Source organism: Dasypus novemcinctus, chromosome 17, assembly GCF_030445035.2.
Source record: "Dasypus novemcinctus isolate mDasNov1 chromosome 17, mDasNov1.1.hap2, whole genome shotgun sequence".
NCBI lineage: Eukaryota > Metazoa > Chordata > Mammalia > Cingulata > Dasypodidae > Dasypus > Dasypus novemcinctus.
The window spans coordinates 78781019-78797677 of NC_080689.1; the positions used below are offsets into that span (position 1 = coordinate 78781019).

Here is a 16659-nt window from a genome sequence, read left to right on the forward strand (position 1 = left end):
CCAGCTAAGGAGAATCTGTCTGAAAGCAAACCACACCATTCTCGAGGTGCAATGAGAGTAAGGGAAACCTTTTATTCCACCTGCCTGTTATACACGATCACTCCACCCCCGGGAGCTGGGAACTGTCTTTTTATAAGTCCTGATTGCGGGGGAAGCCTCAGAGTTTGGCTCTAAGCCAAAGGGACATATTGTAGCAAAACAGACAGAAAAAGAAGATGAATTCTGAATTGACTAGAAAGAAAATGGAGATTTTTTGCATATTCTCCTAAGGAGGAGGATGAAAAATATAGTATGCAGAGGGGGCTCGATTCCTGGAAAGTATGCAAATTAAATGGAAGGCAGAAATGAATGAGAATTGAGGAAAACTGCAAAAATGATTAAAGAAACCGTGAGATTTATTCCATAGAGACACTTGCACAGGTTGGTTGGTTGGTTGAACTCACTGCAGCACTGCTTGTAGTAGCGCCAGCCTGAGACCCGGGAGGGAGGGGACCCCAGCCCCACACACAAGTTGCACTGCACAGCCCCGGTCAAAGGCTCCCCCTGCTCGGTATCCTGGAAGTTCAAAGGGGTGGGGTGGGGTGTTGGGTATGTGGGAACCTCTTATGTTTTTTAATGTAACATTTTTTATGATCTATGTATCTTAAAAAAAAAAAAAAAAGACAATTAAATAAAAATTTAAAAATTAAAAAAAAAAATTGGACCCTGCAGCCTCAGGCAAGAGAGGTGGGCGGTGCAGCTGCCAGTACCAGGGGACATAGCTTCAGTGTCTGGGGATGGCTGGGGTGCTGGAAGCGCCTTCCTCTCAGAGCAGGGGAATGCCAGAGATGCCTGCATAATGGTGAATTCCAGCGGTGCCAAGCTTAGAACACTCCATTTTCTTGGGTCTCTTCCTGCTCCAGGCCATGACCCAGAGTTAACACACGCATTAGCAGAATTCCCAACAGGTGCATATGACAGCTGAAGGCCACTTTGCAACAGTCAACAATTCATATCATTCTTCAGGGTGGGTCCTTATAGGTCAGACACCACACACACAGAGCGAGGTACAGATCCTTTACATTGGACACGAGAGCGACATTCAGGCCGCAATTGCACATAGTTCGACTTTTATAATATTATTAACTGAGTTGAATTATATCTACAAAAATTTATATTATTTTATCTTTATTTAAAATGTTGGCATTCACTAATAATTACTTGTATTTTGCCTTAGATAATGTTAATATTTTGAAAGAAAAAAATTTTGAACACAGACATGGTCGATTTTTTTCAATTTTTGTAATAATTGAATTCACATTTTTCATGAAAATATATTCAAGTTTTGTACACTTGGAATACAATTACATTTTTAATCTTTTAGATTACTATTTATAGAGTGTAAATTCTGTGATGATCTGGATAACAACTCAGTAATTATGCTTAAAGACAAAAAAATATTTGTGGAGTAGATTTCTAATAACTTATGAATTATTTTTTTTCTTTTTCTTTTTCTCTCTCCCTTTCCACCCCACCCAGTTGTCTGTTCTCTGTGTCTATTTGCTGCGTCTTCTTCTTTGTCCACTTCTGTTGTTGTCAGCGGCATGGGAATCTGTGTCTCTTTTTGTTGCATCATCTAGTTGTGTCAGCTCTCTGTGTGTGCAGCACCATTCCTGGGCAGGCTGCACTTTCTTTCACACTGGGTGGCTCTCCTTATGGGGCGCACTCCTTGCACATGGGGCTCCCCTACACGGGGGACACCCCTGCATGGCAGGGCACTCCTTGTGCGCATCAGCACTGCGCATGGCCATCTCCACACGGGTCAAGGAGGCCCGGGGTTTGAACTGTGGACCTCCCATGTGGTAGACGGACACCCTAACCACTGGGCCAAGTCCGTTTCCCAACTTATGAATTATTGTGCCTTTGTTTTCTTGTTCTTTCCAACATCCCTGACCCATCAATAGAAAATCCAGACTTGCACACTTACTAAATTCTGTCTCCTGTGATATTTTGCTCATTTTCAGTTACATCACAACCATCATTTTCACATTTTTCAAAATTGTGTTATGGAATCATATCTGTTAAGCAAGAGAATAGATATTTTATATAATGATATGTTAGCTTCCTTTATAACTTAAATACTTAGACATGTAATATGTGAGCCTCTCTTTGTACCCTTGTCCTGGATCCTGCAAATAGTAGAGTTTGCCTGGTTTACAGTAGCAAATGATGGAAAGAATATAAATAGGGGAGCGGGTGTAGCTCAGTGGTTGAGCGCCTGCTTCCTATGTCCCAGGTTCAATCCCAGGTACCTCCAAAAAAAAAAAAAGAATATAAATGTAGATCAATAGGGTATTGATTAAATAACCTATGGTATACCCCTATAATGGACTCTTAGGCAGGCTTTCTAAGAAAATGAAATGATAGTGGACTCCAGAGCTGAATTGCTTGAGTTCAAAACCTGGCTCTACCATGCACCTAATGTGTAATTTTGAGTTATTTAATCTTTCTGTGCCACAGTTTCTTCATCTGCAAATAGGGAAGTACTAGTACTTTGCTCATAGGACTGTGTGAGATAAAAAGAATCAATACATCTCAACTGCTTAGCAAGTGACAGACACATAGTAAATTGAGCTATCAGTAGTATTATGTTCATTATCTAAACTGATATGATGTAATCTCCAAGATACATTGAGTGGGAAAAAAAGTGCTATAACTTGTGAAAACAAATAGAAGAATGTGTATCAATACACATTTGCTCCTATCTTTGTACAAGAAACTAGTAATAGTGATTGCTTCTGGGGAGGGGAGAGAGGTGGGAGAGAGACTTGTCACTGTGTGGTCCAGGTAGCCTGACTGTGTAACAAATCACCCCCCCCAAACTTAGTGGCTTAAAATGACAACAGTCCCGTATGAAAGTTCACAGCTTCTGTGGGTTAGGAAGTCACCCAGGGCCCAGCAGACACTGCTCACCTCTAGACAGAGCTGTCTAGGGTCTTTACCCCCACTGCTCTTATTCATTCTGCCAAAATTTTAGGTTGATGCTCCAGGTGTGAGTCCCCCACCAGACTGCATGATCCCTGGAGATGAGCAGCACAACTCATCTGTGCCACTCACGGGGTCTAGCATTGGTGCGCTGCATAGAGTAGGTGCTCGGAAAAGTCGTGGTGGAACAATTGAAGGAATAAGAATACAACTCGGGAAGCAGACTTGGCCCAGTGGTTAGGGCGTCCGTCTACCACATGGGAGGTCCACGGTTCAAACCCTGGGCCTCCTTGACCCGTGTGGAGCTGGCCCATGCACAGTGCTGATGCGCGCAAGGAGTGCCCTGCCACGCAGGGGTGTCCCCCGCGTAGGGGAGCCCCACGCGCAAGGAGTGTGCCCCGTAAGGAGAGCCGCCCAGCGCGAAAGAAAGTGCAGCCTGCCCAGGAATGGCGCCGCCCACACAGAGAGCTGACGCAGCAAGATGATGCAACAAAAACAAACACAGATTCCCGTGCCACTGACAGCAACAGAAACGGACAAAGAAGAACATGCAGCAAATAGACACAGAGAACAGACAACTGGGGGGGAAGGGGAGAGAAAAAAAATTATTTTAATTAAAAAAACTTTTTTAAAAAGACCCATCCTCACTGCGGTGGGCCACACCTCACTGGAAGTAACCTCATCAAAAGGTCCTACTTATGATGGGTTCACCTCCACAGGAAGCGCTTTCATTTAAGGACGTGTTTTTCTGGGGTACATAGCTCCAAACCATCACACAAGCTTAGGAACCAAACCCTATTGGTTTTTAGATGTAAATGTCTTGTATCAGAATGACTTTACAACAAATTTTATCAACCTACAGTTTGGGGTAGAAAATAGAGAACTGAGGCTCCATTGTCCAGCACTGGCGCAGAGAGAAGGCTTTACAGATAGATCAGGAACAGACAAAATTCAAGACCTTGAGGCTTTCCACGGAGACACACACAAGCAGAGAGAGGAGAAATATTCATCTGGAAAAAAATTTTAACATTTAAAGGAAAGAAAAATACAGAAGTCAGAATAGCCTACCAAAAGGTTAAATTAGTATTATCTTAACAACTACCGCCAAACTTCCACTGAGGAAAGGAACTATCTTTTCCTTTCCTCAGAAATATCTCAGTAAGTTGCTTGTGGTAGAATGGGGGGCCCAAGAACTTCCTTTCAGCAAGAAGCAAGAGAGCAAAGAACAGCTACCCTGTTCTGCCAGAGAGAAAGAGGGGAGCTGGCATTTCTGAAAGAGAAGAATGAAGACGGGAAAGAGAGAATCAGAGGAGGAGACTGTGAAATAGTGTGAGGCTGGGGTTCACAGAGGAGGGAGGGTTCACCCCGTGGCACCAAAAGGACTTTTCCAATCAAGAATATGTCATAGAAAATATGGTAGAACCAAAAAGTAGACAAAAAGAGAAATAACATCAGTAGCCAATAGGGAAATGCAAACCAAAACCATGAAGATACACCACTTCACACACACAAGGATGGTTGTTATTTTAAAAATGGAAAATAACCCTGTTGGAGAGGACCCAGAGAAATTTGAACTCTAGTGCATTGTTGGTGGGAATGTATAATGGCGCCGCCACTGTGGAAAGCAATAGGGCAGTTACTCGCAAAGTTAAATATCGAATTACCATACAACCTGCAGATTCCACCCCTAGATATATGCCCAAAGACAGTGAAAACAGGGTCTCAAACAGATACCTGTATACAGATAGATTAGTAACATGATCCACAACAGCAAAAGTGGAGAAACAACCCAAGTCTCCATCAACAAATGAATGGATATACAAAAAGGGGTGCTTTCACACAATGGAATATTATTTGGCCATGAGAAAGAATGAAGTTCTGAGACAAGCTGCAACATGGAAGAAACTTGAAAATATTATGCTCAGTGAAATAAGCAAGACAAAAGGGTAAGTATTGTATGATGTTACTTATAAGAGATGTCTAGAAATAGCAAATCCACAGAGACAAAAAAAAGATTAGAAGCCACCAGAGGATGGGAGCAGGAGAGAAAGGGAAGTATGTGCTCGGTGGAGATGTAGTATGTAAATACAATTTTATATATGTATGAGTTTGCTCCTCCCCAATGACCCACAAACATTTGGTAAAAGCTGTGCCCCACACACCAGCCTTATAGTCATAGTTGCTTTGAAGAAGGAAACCAAGGTCAAGGGCAGTCTATCATATTTGGATGTGCACCAGCATGGAGAAACAAGAATTCAAAGAGACCAAAGAACAGAACATTCCTGAAACTTCAGCAAAATTATGGAAAAGAATCAAATAGGAGAAGAAATCAGTAATACCTAGATCTTGACTGGACCCCAGAGGACATCTGGTTACATAAAACATTTCAGTATTATTTGTCGTGTGGGGGTAAAAGGCGAATTTAGGAATTGAAGGGATGATTTCTCAACAGCAGATGCTAAGCCAGTGATTGAAATGATCCCATACAGCGGTTTGCTGGCCAAACCAATTAGTGGATGATAAAATCAAATTAGTGGATCAGAATCAGCATTTCTAATGAAATAATAAAATGGAAAGGAATAAGGCAACACCACTAGCCATTAAGGAAATGCAAATTAAATCTATGATGAGATAATACTACACACCTATTAGGACAGCTAAAATTAAAAATAGTGGCAATAACACTTTCAAGTAAGGATTTGAAGAAACACTCTGTCACACATTGCTGGTGGGAATGTAAAATGGTACAGCCACTCTGAAAACGTGCTTGACAGTTTCTTATAAAACTAAGGGGAAGCAGATTTGGCCCAAAGAATAGGGCATCTGCCTACCACATGGGAGGTCCGCGGTTCAAACCCCGGGCCTCCTTGACCCATGTGCAGCTGGTCGACATGCAGTGCTGATGCGCGCAAGGAGTGCCCTGCCACACAGGGGTGTCCCCCACGTAGGGGAGCCCCACGCGCAAGGAGTGCGCCCCTTAAGGAGAGCCGCCCAGCACTAAAGAAAGCGCAGCCTGCCCAGGAATGGCGCTGCACACACGGAGAGCTGACACAGCAAGATGACGCAACAAAAAGAGACACAGATTCCCCGTGCCGCTGATAAGAATACAAGCAGACACAGAAGAACATACAGCAAATGGACACAGAGAGCAAACAACTGGGAGGGGGGCAGGGAAGGGGAGAGAGAAAAGAAAAACAACAACTACGTAGATGCCTACCATATGAGCCAGCAATCTGGGCATTTATCCTAGAGAAATGAAAAGTGTATACTGCACAAATGCTCACAGCGGCTTTACTTTTAATAGCCCAAAATCAGAAATAACCAAGATGCCCTTCAACAGGTGGTACATCCATACCATGGAATGCTCCTCAGAAACAAAATAGAATGAACTATTTATACACTCAACCACTTGGCTGAATCTGAAACCCATCATGCGAGTGGAAAAAGACCATCACAAAAAGATCCCTACTCTAGGATTCCATTTATATAACATTCTTGAACAGAAAAACGAGAGAGATAGAGAACAGCGTAGTGATGGCCAGGGTTCCAGATGGAGGTGGTGGTGCAGGGGTAGCACAGGGGATCCTCTTAGTGGTGGCGGAATAGATCTTAACTTGTGGTGGTTACACAAGTCCATACATGTGATAAAACTGCACAGAAACCACACACACACACACACCACAAATGGTTGCACATAAAACTTGGTAAAATATGAACAAGATCTATTATTTGCACGAATGTCAATTTCCTGGTTTTAAAAATACTATTGTACTGTATTTATGTAAGATGGAGGATCTAGGAGAAGGGTACGAGCAAGAGATGTCTCTGTCCTATCTCTGCAATGCCCTGTGAGTCTAAAATGTTTCCACAATAAAAAGCTATCAGGAGTGGCTGTGGCTCGAGCGCTTGAGCGCCTGCTTCCCACATGGGAAGTCCCAGGTTTGGACCCCGGTGCCTCCTAAAAAAAACAAGAACAAACAACAAGCAAACCGACAAAAACAACAGCTCAGGGGAGCCGACGTGGCTCAGTGGCTGAGCACCGACTTCCCAGTTACGAGGTCTCAGGATCAAGCCCCAGCCCCAGGACCTCAAAGGGAAAAAATAAAAGGAGGAGGAGGAAATGAACAGACTAGAGCAGAGACTGTCAGAGGGCACCACTCATAGTGAGGGCGAACATCGCCCCGGCGACTGCTTTGTTGCCCTTGTGTGCCCTGCGGGTCAGAAGCCGTCAGGACGGGGCGCAGGATAGACGGGCTCACGAACAGTGTGAAACACGCTTGGTCTACAGCAAGCGCAGCAGACTCGAAACACCCGGGGAGGCCAGCAGAGCAGGAGAAGAAGTGAAACAGGCCTGGTGCAGGCTGGTCCCCCTCGTCGTTCCTACGTATGAGTCATCGTTCTTACCGTGGCAGGTTTCAGAATGACAAAAACACTCTTGACTTCCACAAATAAGTATGCTCTTTCTTGTTTTTCTTGAATCCCGTGACACTCCTGGTCTAGCTTTTCTCCCCCCTTTGGATAGTGGATCCGCTCGTCTATGGCTGAGTAGTAAAGTCCCCCCAAAGCTCAGCAAGCTGAAAAGGCAAACCCTGATGATGGGTTGTGGGTGCGGCGCGGCCGGGCGGCTCTGGCTCAGGGTCTTTCTGCAGGTTGAGGTCAGACGGTCAGGCAGGGCTGCCGTCATCGTGAGACTCCGCCAAGGCTCAGCGAGCTCCTCTGCAAAGGGGAGGCATCACACTGTGACCTTTACACCACTCGGATGAGGACTGAGTGAGACAGTAACACACGTAAAGCCCGTAGCGCCAGGTCCAGAATGAAAAGTGCTCAATAACGTTAGCTGCTGTACTTTTTGCTATCCTAGCAAGATGGACGAAACCGGAAACAAGATTCTCACCCACACGATGGCTGTTAGCTGTGTGGGCTACCTGAGCACCGGCCGAGACTTGTTCAAGGGTTCACCCGCATAGCGACAGAGCAGAACAATGAATACTGAGGCTGACCCTCAGAAGTCCATGCAGTAGTCTTTTTTTTTTTTTAATATTTTTTTTAGGAGGGATCAACCACAGAGCTACATCCACCACCTCCCCACTTTCTTTTATCTTGGATGAAGCCTTAAACTCCATGACCTAAGAAGAGATTTCAGTATTTTGATGATATGGAAAATACAGAGGTCGCATCCTAATTTCTTAGCTTCCCAATCAATCCTCCTCGATGTTAAAGGCACACAGCTTTTCTCAGGCTGGCAAAACTGGCACCCCAGAAGAGGCTGTTTTGCAACTGGAATGGCAGCCATAGAAGGACCAGGCAAGTCATCTAGGGAGAAGCCGTTCTGACCACTTGTGAGCTTGTTCTGGCCCAAACCATGAACTCGCTCTCTAACAGTCCAACCACTTGTTTCTCCACTTCTTGTTGACTGCCTCCAATGACAGAGAACTTATCACCTCTCCCAGAGCAGCTGATCCCACTTTTATTAGGAAGTTTAAGCTCTCATTCAAAGATTGATTAATCGATCCAGGCACTTGCATTGGTTGCTAGGTGTACAGTGGGGAATGAATCTCCTGTTTCTTAGTGCAGGAGATAGACAATAAACAAAGAAGTGAATATATAACACACCTGTTAGAGATGGATTCTACGAAGAAAAATTAAACGAAGAACAGGGCTAGGGAGCAGATGTGGCTCAGGCCATCGGGCACTCGCCTCTCGTGTGGGAGGTCCTGGGTTCAGTTCCCAGAGCCTCCTAAAGAAGATGAGGGATGCAGATGTGGCTCAAGCAGTTGAGCTCCTGCCTATGACATGGGAGGTCCTGGGGTTCAGTTTCCAGTGCCTCCTGAAGAGGAGAAGCAAGACAGCGAGCTGTCGTGACAGGCAGGCACGTCGAGCTGACACAACAAGATGACGCAACAAGAGACACACAGAGGAAAACATAGTGAAAGACGCAACGAAAGCAAGGAGCAGAAGTGAGTCAACTGACTAGGTGCCTCCCTCCCACATGGGAGGGACTGGGTTTGGTTCCTGGTGCCTCCTAAAAAGACCAGCACACAACAAACAGACACAGCAAAATGCAAACAATGAGGGGGTGAGGAGAAATAAATAAATAAAATCAATCTTAAAAAAAAAAAAGAGCATCTCAAGGGAGCAGATGTGGCTCGAGCAGTTGAACGCCTGCATCCCACATGAGAGGTCCCAGAGGTTCGGTTCCTGGTGTTTCCTAAAGAAAAAAAAACAAATGGACAATGAGCAGACAACAAGCAAAAAACAGCAAACAGACGATGAGTGCAGACAACGAGCAAACTGACAAGGCAAGGGAGCCATGGGGGGGGTTGTAATCTTAAAAAAAGAAGAAAAAGAAGAAGAGCATCTCAGGCTGAAGGAACAGTGAGGACAAAGGCTCCTGGAGCCGGAGTGAATGTCCTACTAGCCACAGGAAATCTGGACTGGACAGTCTCCAGTTCACACAACCCAAGCTGCAACATGTGCCTTAACCGTGTTTCTCCATCCTTTCTCCATCCTGTTTTTGGACCAAGAGGGACTCGGCATCTGTCCCTATCTGGTGCATCTCCTCACATCTTGGCCATTTCTCCACTGGACCCAGCTTGCTTTGGGGCTGATGGAGTTTCTCCTTCCTAAATGGCGTCAACATTCTATCTATACCCCCATTCGAGTCCCAGATGGAAAACATCGAATCAGGCAGGCTGGAGGGAATGGAGCCCCTCGGCCCATCTCCAAAGGCTCCCCTTCCCCGCCCCCCGGCTTGACAGTTACAGAGCCTCCCTCAATCAGTGCTGCATTTTCCAGGGCATCCTTCTCAAAAAGGAAGAAGGAAATGTAACTGGAGTGGAGTGGGTCAGCTTTCTCTAGGAACAGCTTACAATCTGTGAACAGTTCACAACCTGCTCCCAGCAGCAGGCTGAAACGGTGTCAGAAATGACCCCCCGAGCCATGCGTAAACACAGCCACGAGCACGGGTGTCACTGCTGGGCCTGGAGCCCGGCTGTCCGCTCCACCAGGTCCCTCCACACCAAGCACACCGTCAGGCACGCCACGGGCCTGGAGACACAAGAGTCCCGTGGAAGATACTGAGGAAGAATCCTCAAGGGGAATCTGAAACCCTGGCACCACCTGGCCGAGTCTTCCGTCTTGTCGCGTGCGGGAGTTTGGGGCTTTTATGGATTCCAGGAAAATCCTGTCCTTAGAGCAAAGCCAGGCCTGTGGATGTGAACCTGCTGCAGGAGGGACCCTCTGACTAGGTTACTTCGGAAGGGCATGGCCCAGGGTGGATCTTAATCCTCTTCCTGGAGTCCTTAATAACTGGGATGAATACAGAGAGAGACACAGAGAGCGAGCCACACGAGCCAGACGCTGAAGGCAGGGAGACCTGGAAGAGAAGGGCGAGACCCACAGGCACCGCCGTGTGCCCTGCCGTGTGACGGAGGAGTCCAGGGTCACGGGCAGCTATCTGGACATTTCTACAGCCTCAGAGGTGTAAGCTCATCAGCAAATAAATCCTCACTGTAAAAGCCAGCCCATTTCTGGGATGCTCCATTTCGGCCGCCTAGCAGACTAAAGCGTAGTGTCCCGGTCGCCTGCTGTTGTGGGCAGCTGGTTTCTGCGTCATCGGGGCAGCCTGACACTCCGGAGGCTCACTCGGTCGCACACCTCGTGGCCGATGCCGGCTTTGACCTCAACTGAGGCTGCGGCTGGAACGCCTGGATGTGGCCTTTCCTGGCGCAGAGGCACCCGGAGAGAGAGATCCTGGCCGTGGTCTTTTATGACCTATCCTCCTAAGTCACAAAGCGCCATTTCTGTCTCGTTTTATTCCATACAAGACAAAGGCCAGTCTATATTCAAAAATGGTGGGAAGACTGTCAGAGGATACTCAGGGAAGTGGATATGGCTCCAGTGATTGGGCCTCCTGGTGAAGCCGAGCTGGCCCACGCGGCGTGCCGGCCCACGCGGCGAGCTGGCCCACACGGCGTGCTGGCCCACGCAACGAGCTGGCCCACGCAGCGTGCTGGCCCATGCAGGAGTGCTGGCCTGTGCGGAAAGCTGGAGCAGCAAGATGATGCAACAAACAGAGACACAGAAGAGAGACAATAATAGACACAACAGACCAGGGAGCTGAGGTGGCACAAGAAATTGAGTGCCTCTCTCCCACTCTGGAAGGTCCCAGGATCGGTTTCCAGTGCTGCCTAAAAAGACAAGCAGACACAGAAGAACACACAGAGAGCTGACAGCGAATGCAAAACAACAAGGTGGGGGGCGGGGGGAGATAAATAATAAATAAACAAGTCTTTTTAAAAAGTACAGTTTAAAGCCTCTACCCATAGGATGAGATGAGATTCATAGATTTGACCACTGTTCTTTAGCAATGGACGCCAAAGAGGCTTTCTGAGAGCTGGGCCACAGAGTTGCACTGTGGAAGAACGAGGAATGCTTGCAAGCCTACTTAGAGCTCCTATGAGTGGGACTTCTGCACACTTGCTACACTGGAAACATGTATCTCCACAGCTATATTTAGAAGAAGCAGGTTCCTTGTTTTCCAAGTAAAGGGAAGTTGGAATTTGAGTTCACCAGGAGTTCATGCAATTTCTGCCCCAAGGATAGTAAGTTTTAGCTAAAGAACCATCCAAAATCACTGGACCTTTAGAAAGATTAATAGTCCCACCCTGGGATCAAAGGTGACGGCCAGGAAGGTAATGCCTAAAAAAATGTGTGACACTGCATCCAATAAGGAATCATTTGCCAGGGAAACCCTCCAAAAAGTTACTGTCTCTGGGTATTCTGATATTTTCATGTTCAAGTTTAGCAGATCCTTCAGCAGGGTAGGGCAGAGACTGCTCCAAGGTCACCCGCCCCCATTTTGATTTTCTCCTGGACACACAGCTAGACTAGGCTTGCCACCCTCCTCTGCAGTTAGGTGAGACCAGGTGACCGAGTACTGGCCCAAGAAATAAGAGCAGAAGAGATGGAGACCACTTCCCAGCCTGGCCCGTGAAAACTCCAAAAAGTCTCCCCTCTCTCCTCTTTCCCCACCCACAGGCTAGATGGAGTGGACTTCCAGGGCCTAGAAGAGGACAGAGCCATTTAAGAAGGGTCCTGAGTACCCAAATCACCAGATGGGTGAGATGTGCCTGACCAGGAACCCCAGCAAAGAATGTTATTGCATGAACAGAGGAGATACTTTTTGTGTGTGTGTCCTAAGCCTCTTTGGAGCTGTTTATTATGGTTGTTTGCCTACCTTGACAGCAAAGTCGAATTTTTGTTTGGAAAATCATCCCTCCCCTCCCCGTCCCACCATGGGTGGAGCATCTTTCCCCACCCCACTGATGTTGGCCCTGGCTATTTTACTAGCTTTGGTCAGTGGAATGTTAGTGGACAGGGTGCTAGCAAAAGCCTCAAGCGTGTTTACACACACTTCAACGCTTCTACACTCGACCTACTGCCGTCTTGCTTTTCTGCCATCTCCCCAAGGAGAACAAGTTCTAGCAATCCCCCCCGTCCAGAGACGGTGGGAGAGAGTGGGAGACCGTGGAGCAGACGCCAACCCAGCCCTGAGCTTGGAGCCAAGCCCAGTCTACCCCAGACCAACACCAGCTGACCTGCACGTGTGGGAGTGCGAAGAAATGGTTATTGTTTTAAGCCGCACTGCATTTTGGGGGCCATAGTTGACTAAAACCCCAAAAAAAGTACGAGTGTGGCATTCTAATGGGGCCGCCATATTTAGCTTCTACTCGATGGCTGCTGTTGATCTGATTTGGGTTTTACACCAATGCTGTTTCACAGTTGAAGAAACTGAGGCACAGGAAAGGACTTGCCCAAGGCACCCCGGGAATTTGCTCTGTCAAACTCATAAACCTAAGCTTTTCTCTCACTAGTTCACTATTCTCACACTCTGACAGAATGTGAGAAACATAGATAAAATTAGGAAGGGAAAGGACATAATTTAGAATGGTTCCCCCCAATCCCATTTTAATAGAGCTTGGTAATATGCCTGGATATTTGAAAAAGGAAAGTCTGGGCCAAGGAAAATAAATAACCTGCTTCACTCCAGCAGTTGTTGGTTGTTGATTTCTGGAACTTATTCACCCCGTGGGTTGTGAATTTACTACCTAAAGATGTTGCAGAGGCCCAAAATACATTTTTTTCTAAGATTTTAACCGTTGCATTCTACCATTCCTATAAGTGGTTATTAAGGAAAACAAGAACATTTGAGGGCTGTGGGTCTCAAGCCTCTTCCTGGGTAACCTCAGGAGGAAAATCGCACCCTGTCGCAAAGTTCCCCGTAGCCCTGGGAGAGGAAGGGCGCTGCCAGACCCCGCGGGGCTCCCCACCTCCTTCAGACAATGCTCGCGGCAGGCGTCCAAGGGGCACCCCGCCACGGCTCCTGCAGGGGCCGGCCCACAAGCGGGCAAGTGGCTCCCCAAGCTGAGAAAGGGGCACTGATCCCCTATCGGTGTACCCCCTCTTCGCCTCAGGGTCCCGCGGCTGAGTCTCTAGGTGCGAGATCTAGTAAGGGCTCGGGAGCGAGTGTGGACGAGCAGAGCCCGGAGGCCTGGGGACCCGCACGGGGAGGGGGTGTTTCCTGCCAGCGGGGATGGCTGCACAGCGCGCGGCACGCCCGCACACCCCCAACTACACACACACACACACACACACACGCACGCACGCACGCACCGGCCTCCACGCCCTTTCTGCCTGGCGAGCTGCAGATTCCCGGAAGCTGGGGGCGCAGCCCCACCCGGCACCCGGGAGGCCGGGCGCACGGCGCGCCCATCCCGGAGGCGCCCGCAGCTCCGAGGACCCCGGCGGGGCGAGCCCCCGACCCCAAGGCGAGGGGAGAGCCGCGCCCTGCCTGCGGGAGCCCCCCGCGCCCCCGCCCCTCGGGTGCCAGCGCCGCCCCCGCTGCGGCGGACGAGGGGCGGGGCGCGGCGCGGCCTATATAAGGCGCGGGGCGGGCGCCGCTCTTTTGTCTCCGGCTGCAGCGACACGAGTGGGAGTCTCGCGAGCCCCGGCTGAAAGCCAGACGCCCCGGTGAGCGCGGCGCTGGGGCGGGGGCCCGCCCCGGGGAGGGGCCCGAGTCCCCGGGGGGCGCCCGGCTCCGGCGGGGCGCGCCCACCACGCCCGGGGGCTCCTGGCGCGGGGGTGCGGGGCGCGGTCCCCCGGGGTGCGGGGCACGCCCGGGCGGAAGCGCCACGTCGCGAGGCGCGGGCCCGGGGCGCGGGCGGGAACGCTGCTCCCCGGCCCGGACCAACCGCCCGGGTCTCCCCCGCTAGAATCCGCGGAAGAAAATGGCAGACAAGCCCGACATGGGGGAGATCGCCAGCTTCGACAAGGCCAAGCTGAAGAAGACGGAAACGCAGGAAAAGAACACCCTGCCGACCAAAGAGAGTGAGTGCGCCCCGCCCTGGCCCGCGCCGCCCCCGCCGCCCCTTCCTCCCGCACAAAGCGCCCCGCTTCTCCCTCCATCTCCGGATCCCTCATGGGCGCCTCGCCCACCCCACGGCTGCAGGCAGGCGCGGTGGGGAGGGGGGTTTGCAGGGGGTCCCCGTTCCCCCCACCCCCAATGCACCCTTCCCGCTCCCCCCCCCCCCAGCCATCGAGCAGGAGAAGCAGAATGAAACTTCCTAAGAGCCCAGAGGATCCCCGAGCCCCGTCATCTCCGCGGCCCCAGTGGCGACGTGGTGGAAGAGCCACCTGCAAGCTGGACCCGAGATGGAGGCGCGCGACAAGCTGCACTGTGAACCCGGGCACTCCCCGCCGACGCCACCGGCTCGCGGGTCTCTTAGCGGATCCCCCCCAATCGGACTGCCAAATTCTCCGGGTTTGCCCTGGGATGTTAGGGAAAATGATTTGTGTGATTGGTGACAATAAAAGACACCTCGTGGCGTGGCTGGCGTGGTCCGAGTGGCTTGGTCGGGCAGGCTCGGGGCGTGCGGAGAACTGCGGGCGCGGGCGCCGGGTTTCCTGCCGCAGAAAGGCGGGGAGAGGGCGCGCGAACGGGCCCCGCGGGGGCGGGAGGGTGCTGCATTTGGGCTTTGCCTGCCTCTCCATTAGCTCTCGTGGGTTATCAGCTGCTTCTCTCCCGCTAAGAACGCAGCCCCGGGGCAACTCACGCCCTTGGCCGTGCCTGGAACCTGCTCTGGAAAATGCTGTGCCAAAGGAGCAGCATTCTGATAAGCCTTCCGGGTGGCCCTCGTCCCCTCTGGTCGCCTCCCAGCTCCGATTCAAATCAGGAAGGACGTTACTTTAAAAGACTGGGGGGCAGGGGCGGGGGCGGTACAGATGGAATGTTGGAGATGGAGTGAGGCCACCAAGTCTCCAAGAGGCCTTGGAGCTCCGAAGAGGCAGGAGAACAAAAACAAGGCGGGGTCTGGGAAACCGTAGCGCGAAAATCCTGGAGGGGGGCGGCCTTGCTTTGTGTCGTAAAACCTCGGCTCCAAACCTCCCGCAAGTCCTTGCGGGGAGCGCCCCCTCCCCGTCCTGGCCCTACGGGAGGGCCCGGCACTGACAACCCAAGGGCCCTAGGGATATGGGGAGGACCAGCCCCAAGGGGCGTTAGCGACCGCCGGGCCGCCTGGGGCGGAAGGCCGATTCCAGGGTGGGGTTTTCTTTCTGAGCGGGAGGAGGGCGCGTTGCTGGATGCTGTGTCCCACGTTTTCGCCTGCCCGCTGGACGGGGCCCGGAGAGGGTGGGAACGGGAACGAACTTCGAAGAACCTAGAATCTAGGGAGTGAGACAGCCAGCCACCGCCGACCAGAGCTGGGGACACGGGCTCTGGCGGCCACTGCTGGTCTCGCGTAAAGGGACCTGACAGACCCGGGCTGTTGAGGGCTGGAGAGGAGGAGTGCCATCCAGGCGGGGACACTGACCACTGAAGGCCTAGAGGTGCTGGGCGCTTTAATTCTCAGCAGCGTCACTAGGGCAGTCCCAGGATTATTCCCATTTTACCAACGGGGAAACTGAGGTTCGAGGCAATTTAGGGATGTGCTGAAATCACACAGCCTGCGAGTAAGGAAGGAGACAGGAGTGAGGGCCAAGTGTGCGCCCTGAGGGATCCAACGAGCTCATGTCTGTGGCAGGCTTTTCCTGAGTGTTGGCTGCTGGCAGAAAGGTGTAAAAACCCCTGTTGGGAAGGGTTATATTAAATTTTTTTTTAAATGAAGAAGAAATCACTTCTCCTTTCAAACACAGATGACGATTGTGCCTGCTGGTGAGACGGGCTTTGGAAAAAAATTAAACTGGGTGGGGGGTAGTGTGCCGGGGTAGGAGAGGGACTGGTGGTGCGATTGCAGTTTTAAATCCGGTGGTCAGGGAAGACCTCAGGGAGAAGGAGGCCTTTGAGCCAAGATCCAAAGGATGAGCGGAGAGCAAAGTGGACCTAGGGGCAGGGGAGATGAGTGTCCCGGGCGGAGGGAACCGCAAGTACAAAAGACTTGATAAGAAGGCGCAGGGGAGCGGCTGGAGCTCAGCGGCTGAGCGCCTGCTTCCCCGTCCACGAGGTCCTGGGTTCAATCCCCTGGACCTCCTTCAGAAGAGCGAGGGCACAAGAGAGAGGAAAAGCGGCGCTGGAGGCGCTGGAGGAAGAGCAAAAAGTCCCCGGGGCTGGTCTAGGGTTGGGGCGGGCGAGGGCGGAGCAGACCGTGGAGGCTTGGAGGCCGGGGCGAGGCTCGCTGAGGGTCCTCCTCGCGCCCCTCC

The 16659-nt window shown here is 50.7% G+C and overlaps 1 protein-coding gene across 1 annotated transcript in view; it reads left to right on the forward strand.

Annotated features, from left to right (window-relative positions):
- The window catches only part of TMSB10 (thymosin beta 10), a 93599-nt gene extending 79007 nt beyond the window's left edge, over positions 1–14592 (forward strand). Inside the window, 2 exon segments of the mRNA XM_071208675.1 lie at positions 14238–14352; positions 14558–14592. Of these exon segments, the coding sequence (XP_071064776.1) occupies positions 14238–14352; positions 14558–14592 (150 nt within the window).
- The last annotated feature ends 2067 nt before the right edge of the window (positions 14593–16659 follow it).